The sequence below is a fragment of the Heterodontus francisci genome, chromosome 20, assembly GCF_036365525.1.
Source record: "Heterodontus francisci isolate sHetFra1 chromosome 20, sHetFra1.hap1, whole genome shotgun sequence".
Taxonomy (NCBI): Eukaryota; Metazoa; Chordata; class Chondrichthyes; order Heterodontiformes; family Heterodontidae; genus Heterodontus; species Heterodontus francisci.
This window is the reverse complement of record NC_090390.1, coordinates 89,605,035-89,624,947: the sequence shown is the minus strand read 5'-3', so window position 1 is coordinate 89,624,947 and position 19,913 is coordinate 89,605,035. Positions and strand designations below refer to the sequence as shown.

General features: G+C 44.6%; 1 protein-coding gene across 3 annotated transcripts in view; it reads right to left on the bottom strand.

Annotated features, from left to right (window-relative positions):
• cfap43 (cilia and flagella associated protein 43) overlaps positions 1-19,913 on the bottom strand; it is a 293,334-nt gene that overhangs the window by 91,147 nt on the left and 182,274 nt on the right. For all 3 annotated transcript variants that reach the window (XM_068053204.1, XM_068053205.1, XM_068053206.1), the window contains 3 exons: positions 8,077-8,247; positions 6,443-6,520; positions 2,464-2,589 (listed from right to left, as the gene is read on the bottom strand). In XM_068053204.1, the coding sequence (XP_067909305.1) occupies positions 2,464-2,589; positions 6,443-6,520; positions 8,077-8,247 (375 nt within the window). The remainder of the gene's footprint in view (positions 1-2,463; positions 2,590-6,442; positions 6,521-8,076; positions 8,248-19,913) is intronic.

The following is a 19,913-nucleotide window of genomic DNA, read 5'->3' as shown; positions in this document are numbered from 1 at the left end:
AGAAGCTTTTTCCCAGGGTGGAAGAGTCAGTTACTAGGGCTCATAGGTTTAAGGTGCGAGGAGCAAAGTTTAGATGGGATGTGCGAGGCAAGTTCTTTACACAGAGGGTGGTGAGTGACTGGAACTTGCTGCCGGGGGAGGTGGTGGAAGCAGGTACGATAGCGACGTTTAAGAGACATCTTGACAAATACATGAATAGGATGGGAATAGAGGGATATGGTCCCCAGAAGTGCAGAAAGTTTTAGTTTAGGCAGGTATCAAGATCGGCGCAGGCTTGGAGGGCCGAATGGCCTGTTCCTGTGCTGTACTGTTCTTTGTTCAAGGCTCTTGGTCTGACAGAACTGTGACACTTGTACCTGTGTCCAATTTGAAATTAGTAATATGTCCATTGACCTAAATGTCTGCTGTCCAGAATGCCTTATTGGGATCATTAAATTCCCCTCGGAAGTCTCCTGGTTTGCTTTTCAATGGAAGTTGTTCCACTTCATTGACAGCTCTATGTGTGACATTTACTTGACATCTCTGTGACGAGGTCTTTCTATGGCACATCTTTCCGAAGTGGCCTGTCTTATTGCAATGAAAGCATTCCACTTTATTAGAGGGACACTGTTCACATCTGTGGGTCTTTCTGGCTCTTCAGGGCTGGCACAATTTCACGGCGTCTTGCACCTTCCCACCTTCTTATCTGTAGAGTGCTTTTCCATCCTGGGTTTCAGGAATTGTACCGTCATCAGATTCTTTCAGATGAAAGGCTTCTCTTCAAGTCACAGGATGGCTCTATTTTGTATTCTGACCTCTGCCTATCACAACATCTGAATCACTTTCTCAACAGTGAGGTCATCTTTTGACTATAAGAGATCTAATAAAGACTTGCCAGCTATTCCTACAATTCGGTCCCTGATCAACTCAGACTTTAGTTTGCCATACTCACATCCCTCAGCCAATCTGTACAAAACATTAACGAAAGCGTCCATTGATTTGCCCAGCTTCGGGATCCTTTTATTAAACTTTTGCTCTTTCCAAGATCTTATTGGTTCTTAAAGTATTTGTCAAAGGCTTCTAATACATCATTAAACTTGTCTGAAGCCTCATTTATGCCTTGTCTTACTATCATGTCATCAGCAATTACACCCATGGAGTAGAGTATTAACTTGCTCAGCCTCAGATTTCCTGTGTAGTTGAGAAGCGATTCTACATCTTCGAAATCTTTTTCTCCACATTGACCAATTCTGTATCTGATTGGGTCCTTCCCAATTCTGGAAGCTTTCAGGCATTGTCTATTTCAAATCCATTTGTTCCTAACTCTTTAGGATTTTTCTTTCCTTTAAGAATTTTTCCTTTGCTTTAATGGAGTCGTTCCCGCGCTTTTCTGAGGTGTTCCCGCTCTTTTTGGGTGTTCCCGTGCTTTTCTTCCACAGTCTGCTCGAGTAATGGCCACCGACTCCAGACTTGCCCTCGTGAGGGATGGAGTTTTTCCCATTCCAACTTGCCTTCCCAGTGCACCTATAAATAATAAATGCATTCTTTCCAAAAGATTTCTCAACCAATCCCCCTGACTGTTGCTCGGTACTGTGACTTGCAGCCCGATCACTGGACCTGGTTTCTGCTCGCAGATCACCACACTTCTGTGGTACATGCCTGCATGGCTTACTCTTCAACTGTCCATGTCTCCCTTAGGCTACAGAGCAGCTCTGGAGCTCTTCACAGACTCTCTTCGAGATCTGCAGTCTTCTTGACACTACTGTACAAGGTGAGCTCTTTCAATAATTTCTGGGTGCTTTCACCATTGTCACCATGTTGTATATTGTTGTTAACATAGTTCGAGCATTGTTTACACAGATCGTGGAGTCTTTCTAAGGCTAAATAGCAACTTGTTTACTTTATATACAAAACTATATACACTCTCATTAAGCCTGTCCAGCTAACACCTCTCAGGATGCTTCTAGCTTCTTCTAAACCCATGTGACTATTACATCATCATCACTACAATGCGAGGGGTTACTCCCACTGTGTCAAACATTAACCCTTTCAGACCCTTCAGGACTATACAAACGAGTTTCAATCATGCATCAAATGCACAGCTCACATTTAGCTAGCACCCTGCACAATGAGTGATTTATGAGGTGAGGTGAAGTGGATGCCAAACAGGAGTTAGGAAAGATTAGAATCAAAGACTGAAGGCACAGTCAGTCTTTGTAAAGACTGCTAATGGGAGTTGAGTTTCTGGGTTAATAACTCACTGCTATCCAGGTAGCTCGTCTGGGTTCCAAGTTGAAAACATATCAAACAGAATGGCCATTTTCTTTGTGAACTGAGGTTTTAACCCGTCAGATACTGTTATTCAAGGATTTCACATCCATATGCAAATGCTGACAAAACCATTTTACTTTACCCATTCAGTGCTGTTAGAGCAAAATCCTGTATGTTAAAATCTGAACACAGCTCATAGTCTTTGAGACGCACCTTGGCCACTTTTTCCTCTCCCTCAGCATGCAGCCTCTTCTGTTCCTTTAGATCAAGGTTAAACTCGTGCTGATCTAATTGCTCAATCTCAGGTACACTCTCATTTTCAACCATCATCGTCTTGATCTAAGGAAAATTAAACAGATAACATTAACTGTGAAAGTTATTTAGGACAACAATCATCACCTCCACCTGGTATCTAATGTAACCAAGCTCATTGTTTATAAGGCCTGTGTGCTCAGCACTTTGCTGTCTGGCAGTGAAACATGGGAAACACAGCTACCAGGAAAAGAAGCTCAATAATTTCCATCTGCACTGTCTGCAGCACATTATGGAGATATCCTGGCAGGACAAAATCACAAATGTGGCAGTCCTCTCAAAGGCAGAGTTTCCAGTGTGTTGGCACCAATCAAACAGAGACGGCTTCGGTAGATCGGACACATCCACAGGATGGAAGACTGTCATGTACCCAAGGACCTTCTGTATGGTGAGGTAGCTGGGGCCAGATGACCAGTGGGGTGCCCAAAGCTCCGCTTCAAGGATGCTTACAAGCGTGATATGAAGGCTCTAAATGTCGACTATCACACTTGGAAGTCACTAGCTGGTGAAAGAGGGAAATGGTGACACAACAACTCACAGCGTCACTTGGCAGCTTCAGGTGCAGCACTTGTGGCAGAACCTGCCTCTCAAGGATTGGCCTTCACAGCCATCAGCAAAGGTGCAGCAAGAGAAGACACCCCACCTAAATGGATTGTTTGCTGTGTGTCCATCATCTTTCATAGATGGAAGGATGCCAATCAGTTAAGTTCTTCACTGCCATTGGTGAGGTAGTTTCCACAGCTTCCCATTCAGAAAGTTTGGTCAACAGTCAGGATCTGATGCATTTGCAAGAGCTTGAGGATGCTGTCTCTAGTGCCTGGAAATGGGAACTCATCTTGGATTCAACTGCAATCCGGCTGCTCCAAGTGTACTGTTGATGACAGCTCCAACAAATTGGTCATGTAACTGAAGACAGAGACTACAGAACTGCATCCTGATACAAGCAGCAACCCGTGGGCAGGCAGCACTGCATCCTGATACATGCAGAAACCCATAGGCAGGCAGCATTGCATCCGATACATGCAGCAACCCGTGGGCAGGAAGCACTGAATCCTGATACATGCAGCAACCCGTGGGCAGGCAGCACTGCATCCTGATACATGCAGCAACCCGTGGGCAGGCAGCACGGCATCCTGATACATGCAGCAACCCGTGGGCAGGCAGCACTGAATCCTGATACATGCAGCAACCCGTGGGCAGGCAGCACGGCATCCTGATACATGCAGAAACCCGTGGGCAGGCAGCATTGCATCCTGATACATGCAGAAACCCATAGGCAGGCAGCATTGCATCCGATACATGCAGAAACCCATAGGCAGGCAGCATTGCATCCGATACAAGCAGCAACCCGTGGGCAGGAAGCACTGCATCCTGATACATGCAGAAACCCGTGGGCAGGCAGCACTGCATTTTGATACATGCAGAAACCCATAGGCAGGCAGCATTGCATCCGATACAAGCAGCAACCCGTGGGCAGGAAGCACTGCATCCTGATACATGCAGAAACCCGTGGGCAGGCAGCATTGCATCCGATACATGCAGCAACCCGTGGGCAGGCAGCACTGAATCCTGATACATGCAGCAACCCGTGGGCAGGCAGCACGGCATCCTGATACATGCAGAAACCCGTGGGCAGGCAGCATTGCATCCTGATACATGCAGAAACCCATAGGCAGGCAGCATTGCATCCTGATACATGCAGAAACCCGTGGGCAGGCAGCACTGCATCCTGATACATGCAGAAACCCGTGGGCAGGCAGCACTGCATCCTGATACATGCAGAAACCCGTGGGCAGGCAGCACTGCATCCTGACACATGCAGAAACCCGTGGGCAGGCAGTATTGCATCCTGATACATGCAGAAACCCGTGGGCAGGCAGCACTGCATCCTGATACATGCAGAAACCCGTGGGCAGGCAGCACTGCATCCTGATACATGCAGAAACCAGTGGGCAGGCTGCACTGAATCCTGATACATGCAGAAACCAGTGGGCAGGCTGCACTGAATCCTGATACTTGCAGCAACCCGTGGGCAGGCAGCACTGCATCCTGATACATGCAGAAACCCGTGGGCAGGCAGCACTGCATCCTGATACATGCAGAAACCCGTGGGCAGGCTGCACTGAATCCTGATACATGCAGCAACCCGTGGGCAGGCAGCACTGAATCCTGATACTTGCAGAAACCCGTGGGCAGGCAGCACTGCATCCTGATACATGCAGAAACCCGTGGGCAGGCAGCACTGCATCCTGATACATGCAGAAACCCGTGGGCAGGCAGCACTGCATCCTGACACATGCAGAAACCCGTGGGCAGGCAGTATTGCATCCTGATACATGCAGAAACCCGTGGGCAGGCAGCACTGCATCCTGATACATGCAGAAACCCGTGGGCAGGCAGCACTGCATCCTGATACATGCAGAAACCAGTGGGCAGGCTGCACTGAATCCTGATACATGCAGAAACCAGTGGGCAGGCTGCACTGAATCCTGATACTTGCAGCAACCCGTGGGCAGGCAGCACTGCATCCTGATACATGCAGAAACCCGTGGGCAGGCTGCACTGAATCCTGATACATGCAGCTACCCGTGGGCCCTCAGAAGTCTAATGAGGAACTGAAGGCAAAGACTTTGCAATGGCAACTAAAAACTGTAAAAACGCAACCAAAGATATTCACAATAAATGTGAAATACCTGCACTGAACCCTAAATTATTGAATGAACCGCAAATACCTGAATGACATACCAAATGGCAATGTGAAAGTAGATCTCTTTAAAGTCTGCTGCTGGCCAAGTGCTTGAAATACTCAAAGCAATTTGATCACTTTGACCTTACATAATGAGAAGAGTAGGCCATACAGCCCATTCAACCTGCTCTGCCTTTCAAATAACATTGTTCTACATCAACTTCGCTTTCCTCACTATCCCTATATTCCCTTCAAAAATCTAACCATCTCAGTGTTGAATATGTTCAGCGACTGAGCATCCACAACCCTCTGGGATAGAAAATTCCAAAGTTTCATGACTCTGAGTGAAGAAATTTCTCCTCAGCTCAATTCGAGATGGCCGACCCCTTATCCTGAGACTGAGAGCCCTGGTTTGCGGAATTTGTTCCACACTGAGGTTTAGAATTGAGTAATATCGTCTGGATGTTTGGAAAACCACTGTCACAGGAATAAAAATCTCTGCATTTGGGATGATCCCATTTGATTACTGCAGCGGAAAGGAACTTGTTGATTTGGAAAAATGGGGCAGAAACAGCCTACACCTTCATCCTGTGCCGAGAAGTGGAGGGGTGGACGGTGGGTGCTCATGGTGGATCTACAGCCTGCTCTCTGCCAGTGTCAAAGGGGAGTGTCTGGGGGCCGCTACCCTGAGTGGATCCACTGCTTGGTTTAGTAACTTTGTTTGGTAAAAGGTGGGCGCTCAAATCAAGTCTTTGCAGGGCAATTGTTGCTTCCAGCTCAGCGAAGACCTCTGTGGAACTCAGGCCAGTTGAGTTGCACGTGATCCGTTGAGGCCCTGGAGCTTGCCTGCTAATTGATCTTTGTGCTGTCAGGGTTATGGCTCCCACTGCAGCCAGAGCTTCTCCTGGTCCAAGGAATGGCTTTGGGGGGAGCCTGATGGAGAGACTGGCTGCCCCCATGCTGCCCTTCGGCAGGCAAATCAAGTCAAGCATGCTTAATCCCCACATTCTGGGGATGGGGTCAACCTCCTTCTATTTAGCTGGCTGTACATTCTGCTCTGCTCTGCCCTGCTTTGTGGAAACATTAGAATTTCAGCCCCCAAAATAAAAGAACTTTGTGGATATGAATTGAAATACAAACAGGGAAACATTTGCACTTCATTCAGAACTTTCAGCTTATTCACAAGTTACTCACCGTTTCACGAAGCTTTATGATTCCTTGTCTCAGCTTAGCTTTGGCTGTTGCGTGCTTGTAATTATCCTTCTCGATTGCCTGGAAAAACAAAGGGAGTTTAACAATCACATTCTCACCCATTCCCAACCACCCTCCAGACCTCGCACTAATAACTTGCATAATGTCCCAGGGTGCTCAGTATCCAATGCCTATATAATTAAACATCCTGTCTTTCCTTCTCCTGGGTATGGTAGTACAGCGATTATGTTACTGGTCTAGTAATATTACAGGACTAATAATCCAGACAACCCGAGTTCAAATCCCACCAGGGCAGTTGGAGATTTTGAATTCCAGTTTTTAAAAAAAAAATCTGGAAATAAAAAGCTGGTCTCAGTAAAAGGGACGATGAAGCTGTCAGATTGTTGTAAAAACCCATTGGTTCACAAATGTCCCCTTAGGGAAGGAAATCTGCAGTTCTTACTAATATGTGACTTAAGACCTACGCTAACGTGGTTGATTCTTAACTTCCCTCTGAAGTAAGCTCACTCTGATGTATCAAATTCAGAGTAACTAAATAAAAACAAAAAATGTTGGAAATATTCAGCAGGTCTGGCAGCATCTTTGGAGCCACAGATGCTGTCAGACCTGCTGAGTATTTCCAGCATTTCTTGTTTTTATTTCAGATTGCCAGCATCTGCAGTATTTTGCTTTTATTGTATCAGAGTAACCAAAGTTGGGCAATAAATGCCACCCTCGCCAGCATCTCAAAAACGAATAAAAAAATGAACCCTGTTAGCTCCAACTATTGCTTGCAGAAGCTTCTCCCTCTTTCTCTGCCCACTTTTGTCCTCGTCTCTTGAAGGTGCAATGCCCTAGGTACAGATGATCCTCAAGTGACCAATCTTAGGGTATGGGATCCAAGACAGCAATTGTTAGTGGGGCTATTCAAGCACATAGGGCAATACAACAGAGCCCTCGGGCCAGATCCACACGGGTAGGCTTCAGAACCTTGGATGTTGTTCCTTTTCCAAATTGAGACCAACGAGTGGCACTGTACCAAATAACTCAGCACATCTGGGATCGAGCTTGGGATCCTCCTGCTCCATCTGGCTCAGCTACTCATTAAGCAACTGGTTTAATATTTTGTATATTTATGCATAGCTTGTTATTTTATTCATTTCTGTATAATATATCCTGATTTTTTTTTTAAAAAACACTCTTCCCTGCCACCGAGGGGACTGCCAAAGAGGCAGATCCCCAGTACAGTCCATCCTTGTTATGTGAGCCTGTAGTGTGAACGCCAATGCCCATTCGACCATTGTAGGGCAACACCCAGCTGCGGCCAGCCCTGCCCTGGCATACTGTCTGCACATGGACACACTCCAGCAAGTACAGTAGCACCAGGGCCCAGTCCCAATCCCAACCTGGAATACACCCAGTCAGACTCACCAGCTGCTGGACAGACCTAAATTGTGCAGATTTCTGTGTCACTTCTACTTTTACAGAATGTTCTCAAGCTTTCCTAAATGTAGTCTTGGTTCAGATAAAGGCAGTCTATTTGATCTTCTCCATCTGCAATATCAACCCTCCCAGCTTTTGACTTCACCTGAACAGGCAGACAAGGGCTTAGATTAACTTCTCAGCCACGGACTTACTTCTGCCATCTTTGTTTCCAGCCAGGTTGATTCTTTGAGTGTTCTTGGGAATCCTCTGGCATCAATCTTTTGGGAACTCCTGTTGGAGCTGATGTTGCTGTGGGTGCTGACAGAAACAGTGGAGTATGTGGAGGTTCCAGGCTTGAGGTAGAAATCATCTACTACACTGTCCTAAAGATCCAATTACAAGGAAAAGTTTTAGAAGCTGTTGCACTCAAATGGGCCATTCCCACCGAAAAAATATAAAAAATAGAGACAGGCCTGAGCGTACATTTATATACAGTACTGCCTTTCATATCCTGAACCAACGTCAGTAATGAAAAAGAAACAGATTAGCTGGTCAGTTATCTTGTTGCTGTTTGTGGGAGCTTGCTATGTGTAAACTGGATGGTGTGTTTCCTATCATACAACAGAGCCTACACTTTAAAATACTTCATTGGCTATAAAGTACTTCAAGTCAACCTGAGGTCTTAAAAGGCGCTATACAAGTGCAGGCTGTAACCTTTTATCTCCTTTCAGGATACTCAAAGGGCTTTCCGGCCACTGAGTTGCTTTTGCACTGTTGTTATATGCACCAATGTTACAATTGATTTGCACAGGAAGATTTCACAAAGAGCAAATGAATGAATGAGTAATTAATCTATTTTACTTGCTTGTATTAGTTGCCTAACCATTTTCTGCTCTCCAAATAGTGCCATGGGATCTCTAACATCCACCAGATGGGGCCTCGATGCAGAGGCACCTAATAGTGTAAAGGGGCTTTCCGGGCCAGGCACTTTACATTTACTCACGAGGTCGATTGGGTGGGAGCCGAGCTCAGGTCTTCAGCTCCAGTAAAAGTGGGTTTAATGGTGTTGGATAAATATAAAATCAGAAACTGCTGATCAGCATTTGGAAAAAGAGGACAGACAGAGGGAGTAATTGGACATGGGACATGGGCTCAGAGTGAATCGAGAGCCCGTTTTACACTATGCCATCAACTTCAATGACTGGAAATTAAGTTTGGAGTAACAAGACTTGTCAGTTCGCATAACTGGTGAAGACCAGTATCACCCCAGGGTAATGTTCCGGGTGTGGACCCTTCATCAGAACCTGCTCCCCACACAAACCATTGGCTGCTCTTTACTGACAGACATGCTGTGCATCTTTTGGTTTTAATTTGGATTTCCAACACTTGTGGGTTTTTTTTTGAAATTCTAACCGATCTTATCCTGCTTGCAGCCTTTGAGATGTTTGACCATACCATCCTCCTCCATGGCCTCTTCTCTGTTATCCAGCTAGTGGGACTGCCCTTGCCTGGTTCCATTCTTTTCTATCCTATCAGGAATCAGAGAATCACCTGCAATGCATCTCTCCTGTTCCTGCACTGTTACCTCTGGAATTATTGCCCCCCCCCCCTTATTTCTCATCAACAATGTGGCTGCTCGGCAACATCCGAAAATACAGCGACAGGTTCCATATGTACGATGACAATACCCAGCTCCACCTCACTACCAACTCTTTCAACCCCCTCCTGCTCAGATTGTTTGCTCAAAATTCAGTAGATGAGCAAAAATTTCATCCAATTAAATATACTGGGAAGACCAATTCCACTGTCTTTGGTCCCTGTCATAAACTCCATCCCCTCCCTGGCCACTCTTTCAGGCTGAACCACACTCAACATCCTATTTGACCATGAGATGAGCTTCTGACTCCATATCCTGTCATAAAGACCACCCACATCGCCCATCTCCAATGCTGTCTCAGCCAATCTGCTGCTGCAACCCTCATACATGCCTTTATTACACTGAGACTTGACGACTTCAATGTTCTCATGGCCGCCACCCATCTTCTGTCCTCCATGAACTTCAGCTCATCCAAACCTCTGTTGCCCATACCCTAACTCACACCAAGTTCGATTTACCCATTTCCTCTGTTCGCTGACCTACATTGGCTCTCCGTCTCACAATGTCTCGATTTAAAAACGTTTTCATTCTCATTTCAAATCTCTCCGTTGTCTTGCCCCTCCCTGTCTCTGTAACATCCTCCAGTCCTACAACCCACTATGATCTCTGGCTCCCCCAATTCTGATCCCTTGCACATCCGTGAATTTAGTTGCTCCACTAATGGCGGCCTTGCCTTCAGCTGCCTGGGCCCCAAGCTCTGGAATTCCTCCCTAACCCTCTCCACCTCTCTCTCCTCCTTTAAGTCACTTCATAAAATCTACCTCTTTGACCTTGCATTTGGTCACCTGTCCTATTATCTCCTCATGTGACTTGGTGTCAAATTTTATTTGATATGCTCCTGTGAAGCACCTTGGGGCATTTTACTAAATTAAAGGTGCTATATAAATGCAAGTTGCTGTTTTTGTTGTTAATTGGTTCTGTCAAACCTGCCAATGTATATTGGTACTACAATGTGTATTTCAGTGCCTCTAAGTAAATTAATGATTTCAAATGGAGTAAATAAAACACTAAGTGAGTTAATAAGAGTATTAGCACAGAGTAGCTTTTGATTATGGATGCACAGCTGAGACCTGTTGCTTGCAATTCCTGTGCTATGTGGGAACTTCTTGTGCCTTGGGGGACCACATGTAGGAAGTGTCTCATAGAACATAAAAAATAGAAGCAGGGTTAGGCCATTCAGCCCCTTAAGCCTTCTCCACCATTAAGATCATGGCTGATCTGATTGTGGCCTTAACTCCACTTTCCTGCCTGTCCCCCCCTTAACCCTCGACTCCCTTGTAGATCAAAAATCTGTCTAACTCAGCCTGGAGTATAATCAATGACCCAGCTTCTACTGCTGTCTGGGGAAGAGAATTCCAAAGATTAACGACCCTCTGAGAGAAGAAATTCCTCCTCATCTCCGTCTTAAATAGGAGAGCCTTTAATTTGAAATTGTGCCCCTAGTTCTAGCAAAGTCTGTGGCACCATGGGTGGCTCAGCTGCACAGGAGGGGGGAAAAGAAGAGTGGAAGAGCAATAGTGATAGGGGATTAAATAGTCAGGGGATCAGACAGGCGTTTCTGCAGCAGCAAACGTGACTCCAGGATGGTGTGTTGCCTCCCTGGTGCCAGGGTCAAGGATGACATGGAGCAGCTGCAGGACAGCCTTCTGGGGAGGATGGCCAGAGGTCATGGTCCACATTGGTACCATAGGTAGGAAGAGGGATGAGGTCCTGAAAGCAGATTTTAGGGAGTTAGGAAGGAAATTAAAAAGCAAGACTTCCAAAGCAGTAATCTCAGGATTACTCCCAGTGCCACATGCTAGTGAGCATAGGAATAGGAGGATTGATCGACTGAACACATGGCTGGAGAATTGGTGTAGTAGGAAGGGCATCAGATTTCTGAGGCATTTGGACTGGTTCTGGGGCAGGTGGGACCTGTACAAGATGGACGGGCTACACCTTAACAGGACCGGAACTAATATCCTCGCAGGGAGATTTGCTAATGCTGTTGGGGAGGGTTTAAACTAGCTGGTTAGGAGATGGGAAGCTGAGGGGTAGCTCAAATTGGAAGGAAGTAAAGCTGGTAACAGGAGGTAGAAAAGTAGCAAGTGACATTAGAAGGCAGGTGAAACAAAGGCAAGCATCAACCAGGCTTAGAATGCAGAATGTTATGACGACAAGGTTAAGGGCACTCTACCTGAATGCACACAGCATTCGCAACAAGGTAGATGACTTGAAGGCCCAAATAGAGGTAAATGGGTATGATCTAATTGCCATTACGGAAACGTGGCTACCGGGTGACCAAGACTGGGAACTGAATATTCAAGGATATTTGACATTTGGGAAAGACAGGCAAAAAGGAAAAGGAGGTGGTGTTGCACTGATAATACGGGATGAAATCAGCACATTAGTAAGGGAGGATCTTGGATCGGAACAAAATGTAGCACCTGTTTGGGTGGAGCGAAGAAACAGAAAGGGGCAACAAACATTGGTAGGAGATGTTTATAGGCCACCAAACAGTAGTGGTAGTGTAGGGCATGGTATTAATCAGGAGATTAGAGAAGCATGTAACATGGGTAATAGAGTAATCATGGGTGATTTCAATCTGCATATAGACTAATGAACACTAATGCTGTGGAGGACGAGTTTCTGGAGTGTGTTAGGGATGGTTTTCTAGAGCAGCATGTTGAGGAACTGACTAGAGAACAGGCTATTTTAGTTCTAATATTATGTACTGAGAAAGGGCTAATTAATCATCTTGTTGTAAAACAACCTTTAGGGATCAGTGACCATAATATGATAGAATTTTACATTATGTTTGAAAGTGAGGTCGTTCAATCTGAAGCCAGGGTGTTAAATTTGAACAAAGGAAATTATGATGGTATGAAGGGCAAATTGGCTGAGGTGGATTGGGAAAATACATTAAAAGGTATAACAGTACATAGGCAATGGATAGTCTTTAAATAAATATTACATAGTTTACAGCAACTATACATTCCTTCAAGGCACAAAAACCCCAAAAGTAAAGGCAGTCAACTGTGGATAACAAAGAAAGTTAAGGATTGTATAAGATTAAAAGATAAGGCCTATAAAGTTGCCAGAAATAGTGGTAAAGCTGAGGATTGGGAGGATTTTAGAATACAGCAAAGGAGGACGAAGAAACTGATAAAGAAAGAGAGAATAGAATATGAATCTAAGCTAGCAAAAAATATAAAAAGACTGTAAAAGCTTCTATAGATACGTAAAAAGGAAACGTTTGGCTAAGACAAATGTGAGTCCATTACAGGCAGAGTCAGGAGAATTTATAATGGGGAATAATAAAATTGCAGAGAGAATAAATGATTACTTTGTGTCTGTCTTCATTGAGAAAGATACAGGAAATCTCCCAGAATTAGAGATCCAAGGGATTAGGGGAATGAGGAATTGAAGGAAATTACTATTAGTAAGAAGGTTGTATTGGAGAAATTAATGGGGCTGAAGGTTGATAAGTCCGCAGGACCTGATATTCTACATCCCAGAGTGTTGAAAGAGGTAGCTATGGAGATAATGGATGCATTGGTGATCATCTTCCAAAATTCTATAGATTCTGGAGCAGTTCCTGCAGATTGGAAGGTCGCAAATGTCACCCCACTATTTAAGGGAGGGAGAGAGAAAACAGGGAATTACAGACCTGTTAGCCTTACATCAGTAGCCGGAAAAATACTAGAACCTATTCTAAAGGATGTGATAAATGGACACTTGGATAATAATGATCCGATTGGGCATAGTCAACATGGATTTATGAATGGGAAATGATGTTTGATGAACCTGTTGGATTTTCTTTTGAGGATGTTGCTAACAGAATTGATAAAGGAGAGTGGTATTCTTGGATTTTCAAATGGTCTTTGATAAAGTCTCCCACAGGAGGTTGGTTAGCAAATTCAAAGCGCATGGGATAGGAGGAAATATAATGGCATGGATTAAGGATTGGTTAACAGGCAGAAAACAGAGAGTAGGAATAAACGGGTCATTCTCGCGTTGGCAGGCTGTGACTAGTGGGGTACCGCAGGGATTGGTGCTTGGGCCCCAGCTGTTCACAATATATATCAATGATTTGGATGTGGGGACCAAATGTAGTATTTCCAAGTTCACGGATGACACAAAACTAGGTGGGAATGTATGTTGTGAGGAAGATGCAAAGCGGCTTCAAGGAGATTTGGACAGACTTAGTGAGTGGGCAAGAACGTGGCAGATGGAATATAATGTGGAAAAATTGTGAGGTTATCCACTTTGGTAGGAGGAAAAGATGTGCAGAGTATTTCTTAAATGGTAAGAGATTGGAAAGTGTAGATGTACAAAGGGACCTGGGTGTCCTTGTCAATAAGTCACTGAAAGCTAACATGCAGGTGCAGCAAGCAATTAAGGCTAATGGTATGTTAGCCTTTATCGCAAGAGGATTTCAGCACAGGAGTAGTGAAGTCTTGCTTTAATTGTATAGAACCTTGGTTAGACCACACCTGGAGTACTGTGTGCAGTTTTGGTCCCCTTACCTTAGGAAGGATATTATTGCCATTGAGGGAGTGCAACAGAGATTCACCAGACTTGTTCCCAGGATGACGGGACTGTCCTATGAAGAGAGATTGGGATAACTGGGCCTGTGTTCTCTAGAGTTTTGAAGAATGACAGGTGATCTCATTGAAACCTACAAAATACTTAAAGGGATAGACAGGGTAGATGCAGGTAAGATGTTTCCCCTGGTTGGGGAGTCTAGAACCAGGGGACACAATTACAAAATAAGGGGGAAGCCACTTCGTACAGAGATGAGGAGAAATTTCTTTGTTCAGAGGGTTGTGAATCTTTGGAATTCTCTACCCCAGAGGGCTGTGGAAGCTCAGTCATTGAGTATGTTTAAAGTAGAGATTGACAGATTTCTAAATACAAATGATATAAAGGGATATGGGGATAGTGTGGGAAAAGGCATTAAAGTGGATGATCAGCCATGATCATATTGAATGACGGGACAGGCTCGATGGGCTGACTGGCCTACTCCTGCTCCTATGTTCCGAGAAACATCTAGCCTGTCTAGTCCTGTTAGAATTTTATAGGTTTCGATCGGATCCTCTCTCATTCTTCTGAACTCTAGTGAATATAGGCCTAGTTGACCAAATCTCTTTTCATACGTCAATCCTGCCATCCCAGGAATCAGCCTAGTAAATCTTCTTTGCACTCCCTCCATGGCAAGAACATCCTTCCTCAGATAAGATCATAAGATCATAAGAACTAGGAGCAGGAGTAGGCCGTCCGGCCCCTCGAGCCTGCTCCGCCATTCAATAAGATCATGGCTGATCTTTTCGTGGACTCAGATCCACTTACCCGCGCTCTCACCGTATCCCTTAATTCCTTTATTGTTCAAAAAGATATCTACCTTAGCTTTAAAAACGTTTACTGAAGAAGCGTCAACTACTTCACTGGGCAAGGAATTCCATAGATTAACAACCCTCTGGGTGAAGAGGTTCCTTCTTAATTCAGTCCTAAATCTGCTCCCTCTAATCTTGAGGCTATGCCCTCTTGTCCTAGCTTCACCTGCCAGTGGAAACATCCTCTCTACTTGTATCTTATCTATTCCCTTCATAATTTTATATGTTTCTATAAGATCCCCCCTCATTCTTCTGAATTCCAATGAATATAATCCCAATCTACTCAGTCTCTCCTCATAAGCCAACCCCCTCAACTCCGGAATCAACCTAGTGAACCTCCTCTGCACCCTCTCCAGTGCCAGTATATCCTTTCTCAAGTAAGGAGACCAAAACTGCACACAGTACTCCAGGTGCGGCCTCACCAGTACCTTATACAGCTGCAACATAACCTCTCTGCTTTTAAACTCAATCCCTTTAGCAATGAAGGACAAAATTCCATTTGCCTTCCTAATTACTTGCTGTACCTGCAGACCAACCTTCTGCGATTCATGCACAAGGACACCTAGGTCCCTCTGCATAGCAGCATGCTGTAACTTTTTACCATTCAAGTAATAATCCTTTTTACTGTTACTCCTACCGAAATGAATGATTCACATTTATTAACATTGTATTCCATCTGCCAGACCTTTGCCCACTCACTCAATGTATCTATGTTCCTCTGCAAAGTTTCACAGTCATCTGCACACTTTGCTCTGCCACTCATCTTAGTGTCATCTGCAAACTTTGACACCCTACACGTGGTCCCCAACTCCAAATCATCATAAGGAGACCAACACTGCACACAATACTCCAGATGTGGTCTCACCAAGGCCCTGTATGTTCCATTTAAATGATCTGCGTTTCTATTCTTCCTGCCAAAGTGGATAACCTCACATTTTCCCACATTATACTCAACCTATCTATATCCCTTTGCAGACTTTTTGTATCCTCCTCACAATTTGCTTACCTACCTATGGTCAGTAAATTTGGCCACATTACACTCAGTCCCTTCATCCAAGTCACTAATATAGAATGTAAATAGTTGAGGTCCCAGCACTAACCCCTGTGACACTCCACTTGTTCCAGTTTTCCATTCTGAAAATGACCCATTTATCCCGACTCTCGGTTTGCTGTTAGTTAGCCAATCCTCTATCCATGCTAATATATTACTCCCAACACCATAAACTCTTATCTTGTGTAGTAACTTTTTGTGTGGCATGTCATCGAATACCTGTTGGAAATCCAAATACACTACATCTCCTGGTTCCCCTTTATCTACCCTGCTTGTTACATCCTAAAAGAACTCTAATAAATTTTTCAAACTCAATTTCCCTTTCACAAAACCATGTTGATCCTGCCTGATTGTATCGTGATTTTCTAAATGTCCTGCTACTTCTTTTATAATGGATTCTCGCATTTTCCCAACCTCTATGACAGAGGACAGGCTAACTGGCCTATAGTTTCCTGCATTGTCTCCCTCTTTTCTTGAACAGAGGTGTTAACATTTGTTGTTTTCCAGCTGCTTCAACTGGAACTTCGGATCTTAGGATTTCTGGCCTTCAGGGGCAGCTGGAGTCACTGTGGAGCATCAGGCAGGATGAGAGTTTCCTGGATTGTATGTTCTAGGAGGTGCTCACCCCACAGGCAATGAGAGTTCAGGGTAGATGGGTGGCAATCCAGAAAAGTACGAAAAGGCAGGAAGTGCAGGAGTATTTGGGGTGTGTCACATTCTCAAAGCCATAAATAGCATTGGGAGTGAATATACCTGGAAGATGTGCAGTCCAGACCATGGCACCAATGGGCAAGGGACTGCACAGGAGGAAATAGCAAAGAGTAGAAATACAATCGTTAAAGGAGATTCCACAGTTAGGGGGAACAGACAGGTATTTCTGTAACCATCATTGTGAGTCCTGCATGGTGTTCTGCATGCCTGGTGCTAGGGTAAAGGACATCACGGAGAGGCTACAGAATATTTTGCAGCGAGAATAGAGTGAGGCAAAAGTTGTGGTACACATCAGTACCGACAACAAAGAGAGAACAGGTATTGAGGTCCTGTCAGATTTTCAGGAACTAAGGAGGAAATTAAAAAGTAGGTCCTTTTAGGTAGTAATCTCTGGATTATTCCCAGTGCCACGCTCTAGCAAGAGTAGAAATAGGAAGATAGGGAGGATCAATGCGTGGTTTGAAGCATGGTGCAGGAGGGAGGGCTTCAGATTCCTGGCACATTGGGACCAGTTCTGGGATGGCTTGCACCTCAAGAGGACTGGGACCAGTGTCCTCTTGGGGAGATTACTAGTGTGGTTGGGGAGGGTTTTAACTAGATTGGCAGGATGATGGGCACCAGCATATAGAAGTAGAAAAGAGGAATAAAGGTGCATAAAAAAAGTGAGAATCTTGGATATTACTAGAGAAAGAACTAGTACCATATTACATAGGAGCAGACTAAGAAGGACTATGAGGAATACAAAAACAGGTTTACAATGCATGTATGTACATGTACAAAGTGTGATGAATAAGGTTGGTGAGCTACAAGCACAAAAGCCATGTGGTAGTATGATGTAATAAAATCAAAATACTGAGGATGCTGGAAATCTGAAATAAAAACAAGAAATGCTGGAACCACTCAGCAGGTCTGGCAGCATCTGTGGAAAGAGAAGCAGAGTTAACGTTTCGGGTCAGTGACCCTTCATCGGAACAGACCCGAAACGTCAACTCTGCTTCTCTTTCCACAGATGCTGCCAGACCTGCTGAGTGGTTCCAGCATTTCTTGTTTTTATTATGGTAGTATGATGTATTGGCAATAATGGAAATGTGGGTTAAAAATGGTGAGGAAAGGGTACTTAATATTCAAGGATACAAAGTGATCAGAAAAGGTAAAAAGGGAGGTAGGGTTGCAATACTGATTAGGGACAACATTTTAGTGTGGGAAAGAGAGGATGCCCTAGAGGGGACAAAGACAGAATCTATTGGTTAGAGTTGAGAAGCAAAAAGGCTATGCTCATGCTACTGGGGATATTCCAAATAGTAAGACAGTTAGAGGAGCAAATCTGCAAGGAAATAAGAAAGATCTGCAAGAACTATAGAGTTGTGAATTTGGGGGACTTTAATTACCCAAATATCAATTGGGATAATGTTGGAGTACAAGTTAAGGAAGGGGAGGACTTTTTGAAATGCGTTCAGGAGAACTTCATTGAGCAGTATGTTCATGGTCCAACTAGGAAGGAGACATTGCTGGATCTGAGGCTGGGGAATGAGGTGGGCCAAGTGTCTGTGGGGGAGCACTTGGGAAACAGTGATCATCATATAAGGTTTAGATTAGTAATGGAGAAGAACAAGGAACAATCTAAAGTAGAACTTCTAAATTGGAAGAGGGCTAACTTCAATGGGATGAGAGGGGATCTAGCCAGAGTAAAATGGAACCAAAGATTGACAGGAAAAATTGTAACGAAACAATGGGTGATCTTAGGCTAGGTATATTCCAACAAGGACAAAAGGTAAGGGAAGCAAAGCCAGGGCTCCTTGGAGGGAGATAGAGAATACAATGAAACCAAAAAAAGAGCACGTATGATGTATGTCAGGTAAATTATTCAAGTGAGAACCAGGTCAAATAAAATAAGTTGAGAGGGGAGGTGAGGAAAATAAGCCTGGCAAAGGGAGAATCTGAGAATAGAATGGCAAGCAACATGAAAGAGAAACCAAAAATTTTCTACTGGCATAAATAGGAAGTGAGAATTAGAGGCGGGGTGAGGCCTATTAGGGACAAAGAAGGCTTAGAGGCACCGGGTAAGGCTAGAAGACTTAATAAGTACTTTGTATCGGTGTTTACTAAGAAAGAGGAATCTGACAAAATATCGGTAGAAGCAGAGAGAGTAGAGGCAATGGATAGGGTAAGAATTGAGAGGGAGGAGGTATTGGAAAGGCTGGCTATGCTTAGGGTAGATACGGCACCTGGTCCGGATGGCTTGCATCCCAAGTTTCTTAAGGAATTGGGGGTGAAGATAGCGGAAGGGCTTGCCATAATCTTCCAATCTTCCCTGGATAAGGGGGAGACGGCAAAGGACTGGAGAGTGGCAAATGTGACACCTTTATTCAAGAAAGGGTGTAAGGACATTCCTAGTAACTACAGGCTGGCCAGTTTAACAGCAGTGGTGGTTAAGGTTTTAGAAACAATATTTAGGGGAAAAAATCAATAGGAATTTGGATAGGTTTCGGTTAATGAAGGAGAGGCAGCGTAGATTTGTAAAAGGCAGATAGTGCTTGACTAATCTCATTGAATTTTTTGATGAAGTAACAGTGAAGGTAAATGAAGGAATGTACCAATTGGCAGAGGGCATATAAGATTAGTGAAATGAATACGTGGCTCAAAGACTGGTGTGGGAGGAGTGGGTTTCAGTTCGTGGGGCACTGGCATCAGTACTGGGGAAAGTGGGGGCTGTACTGTTGGGATGGTCTGCACCTGAACCTGCCGGGATCAGTGTTCTAGCAAACCATATAACTAGGGAAGTACAAAGAACAAAGAACAGTACAGCACAGGAACAGGCCATTCGGCCGTCCAAGCCTGCGCCGATCTTGATGCCTGCCTAAACTAAAATCTTCTGCACTTCCGGGGACGGTATCCCTCTTATTCCAATCCTATTCATGTATTTTCAAGATGCCTCTTAAATGTCGCTATCGTACCTGCTTCCACCACCTCCCTGGCAGCAAGTTCCAGGCACTCACCACCCTCTGTATAAAGAACTTGCCTCACACATCCCCTCTAAACTTTGCCCCTCTCACCTTAAACCTATGTCCCCTAGTAACTGACTCTTCCACCCTGGGAAAAAGCTTCTGACTATCCACTCTGTCCATGCCACTCATAACTTTGTAAACCTCTATCATGTCGCCCCTCCATCTCCGTCATTCCAGTGAAAACAATCTGAGTTTATCCAACCTCTCCTCATAGCTAATGCCCTCCAGACCAGGCAACATCCTGGTAAAC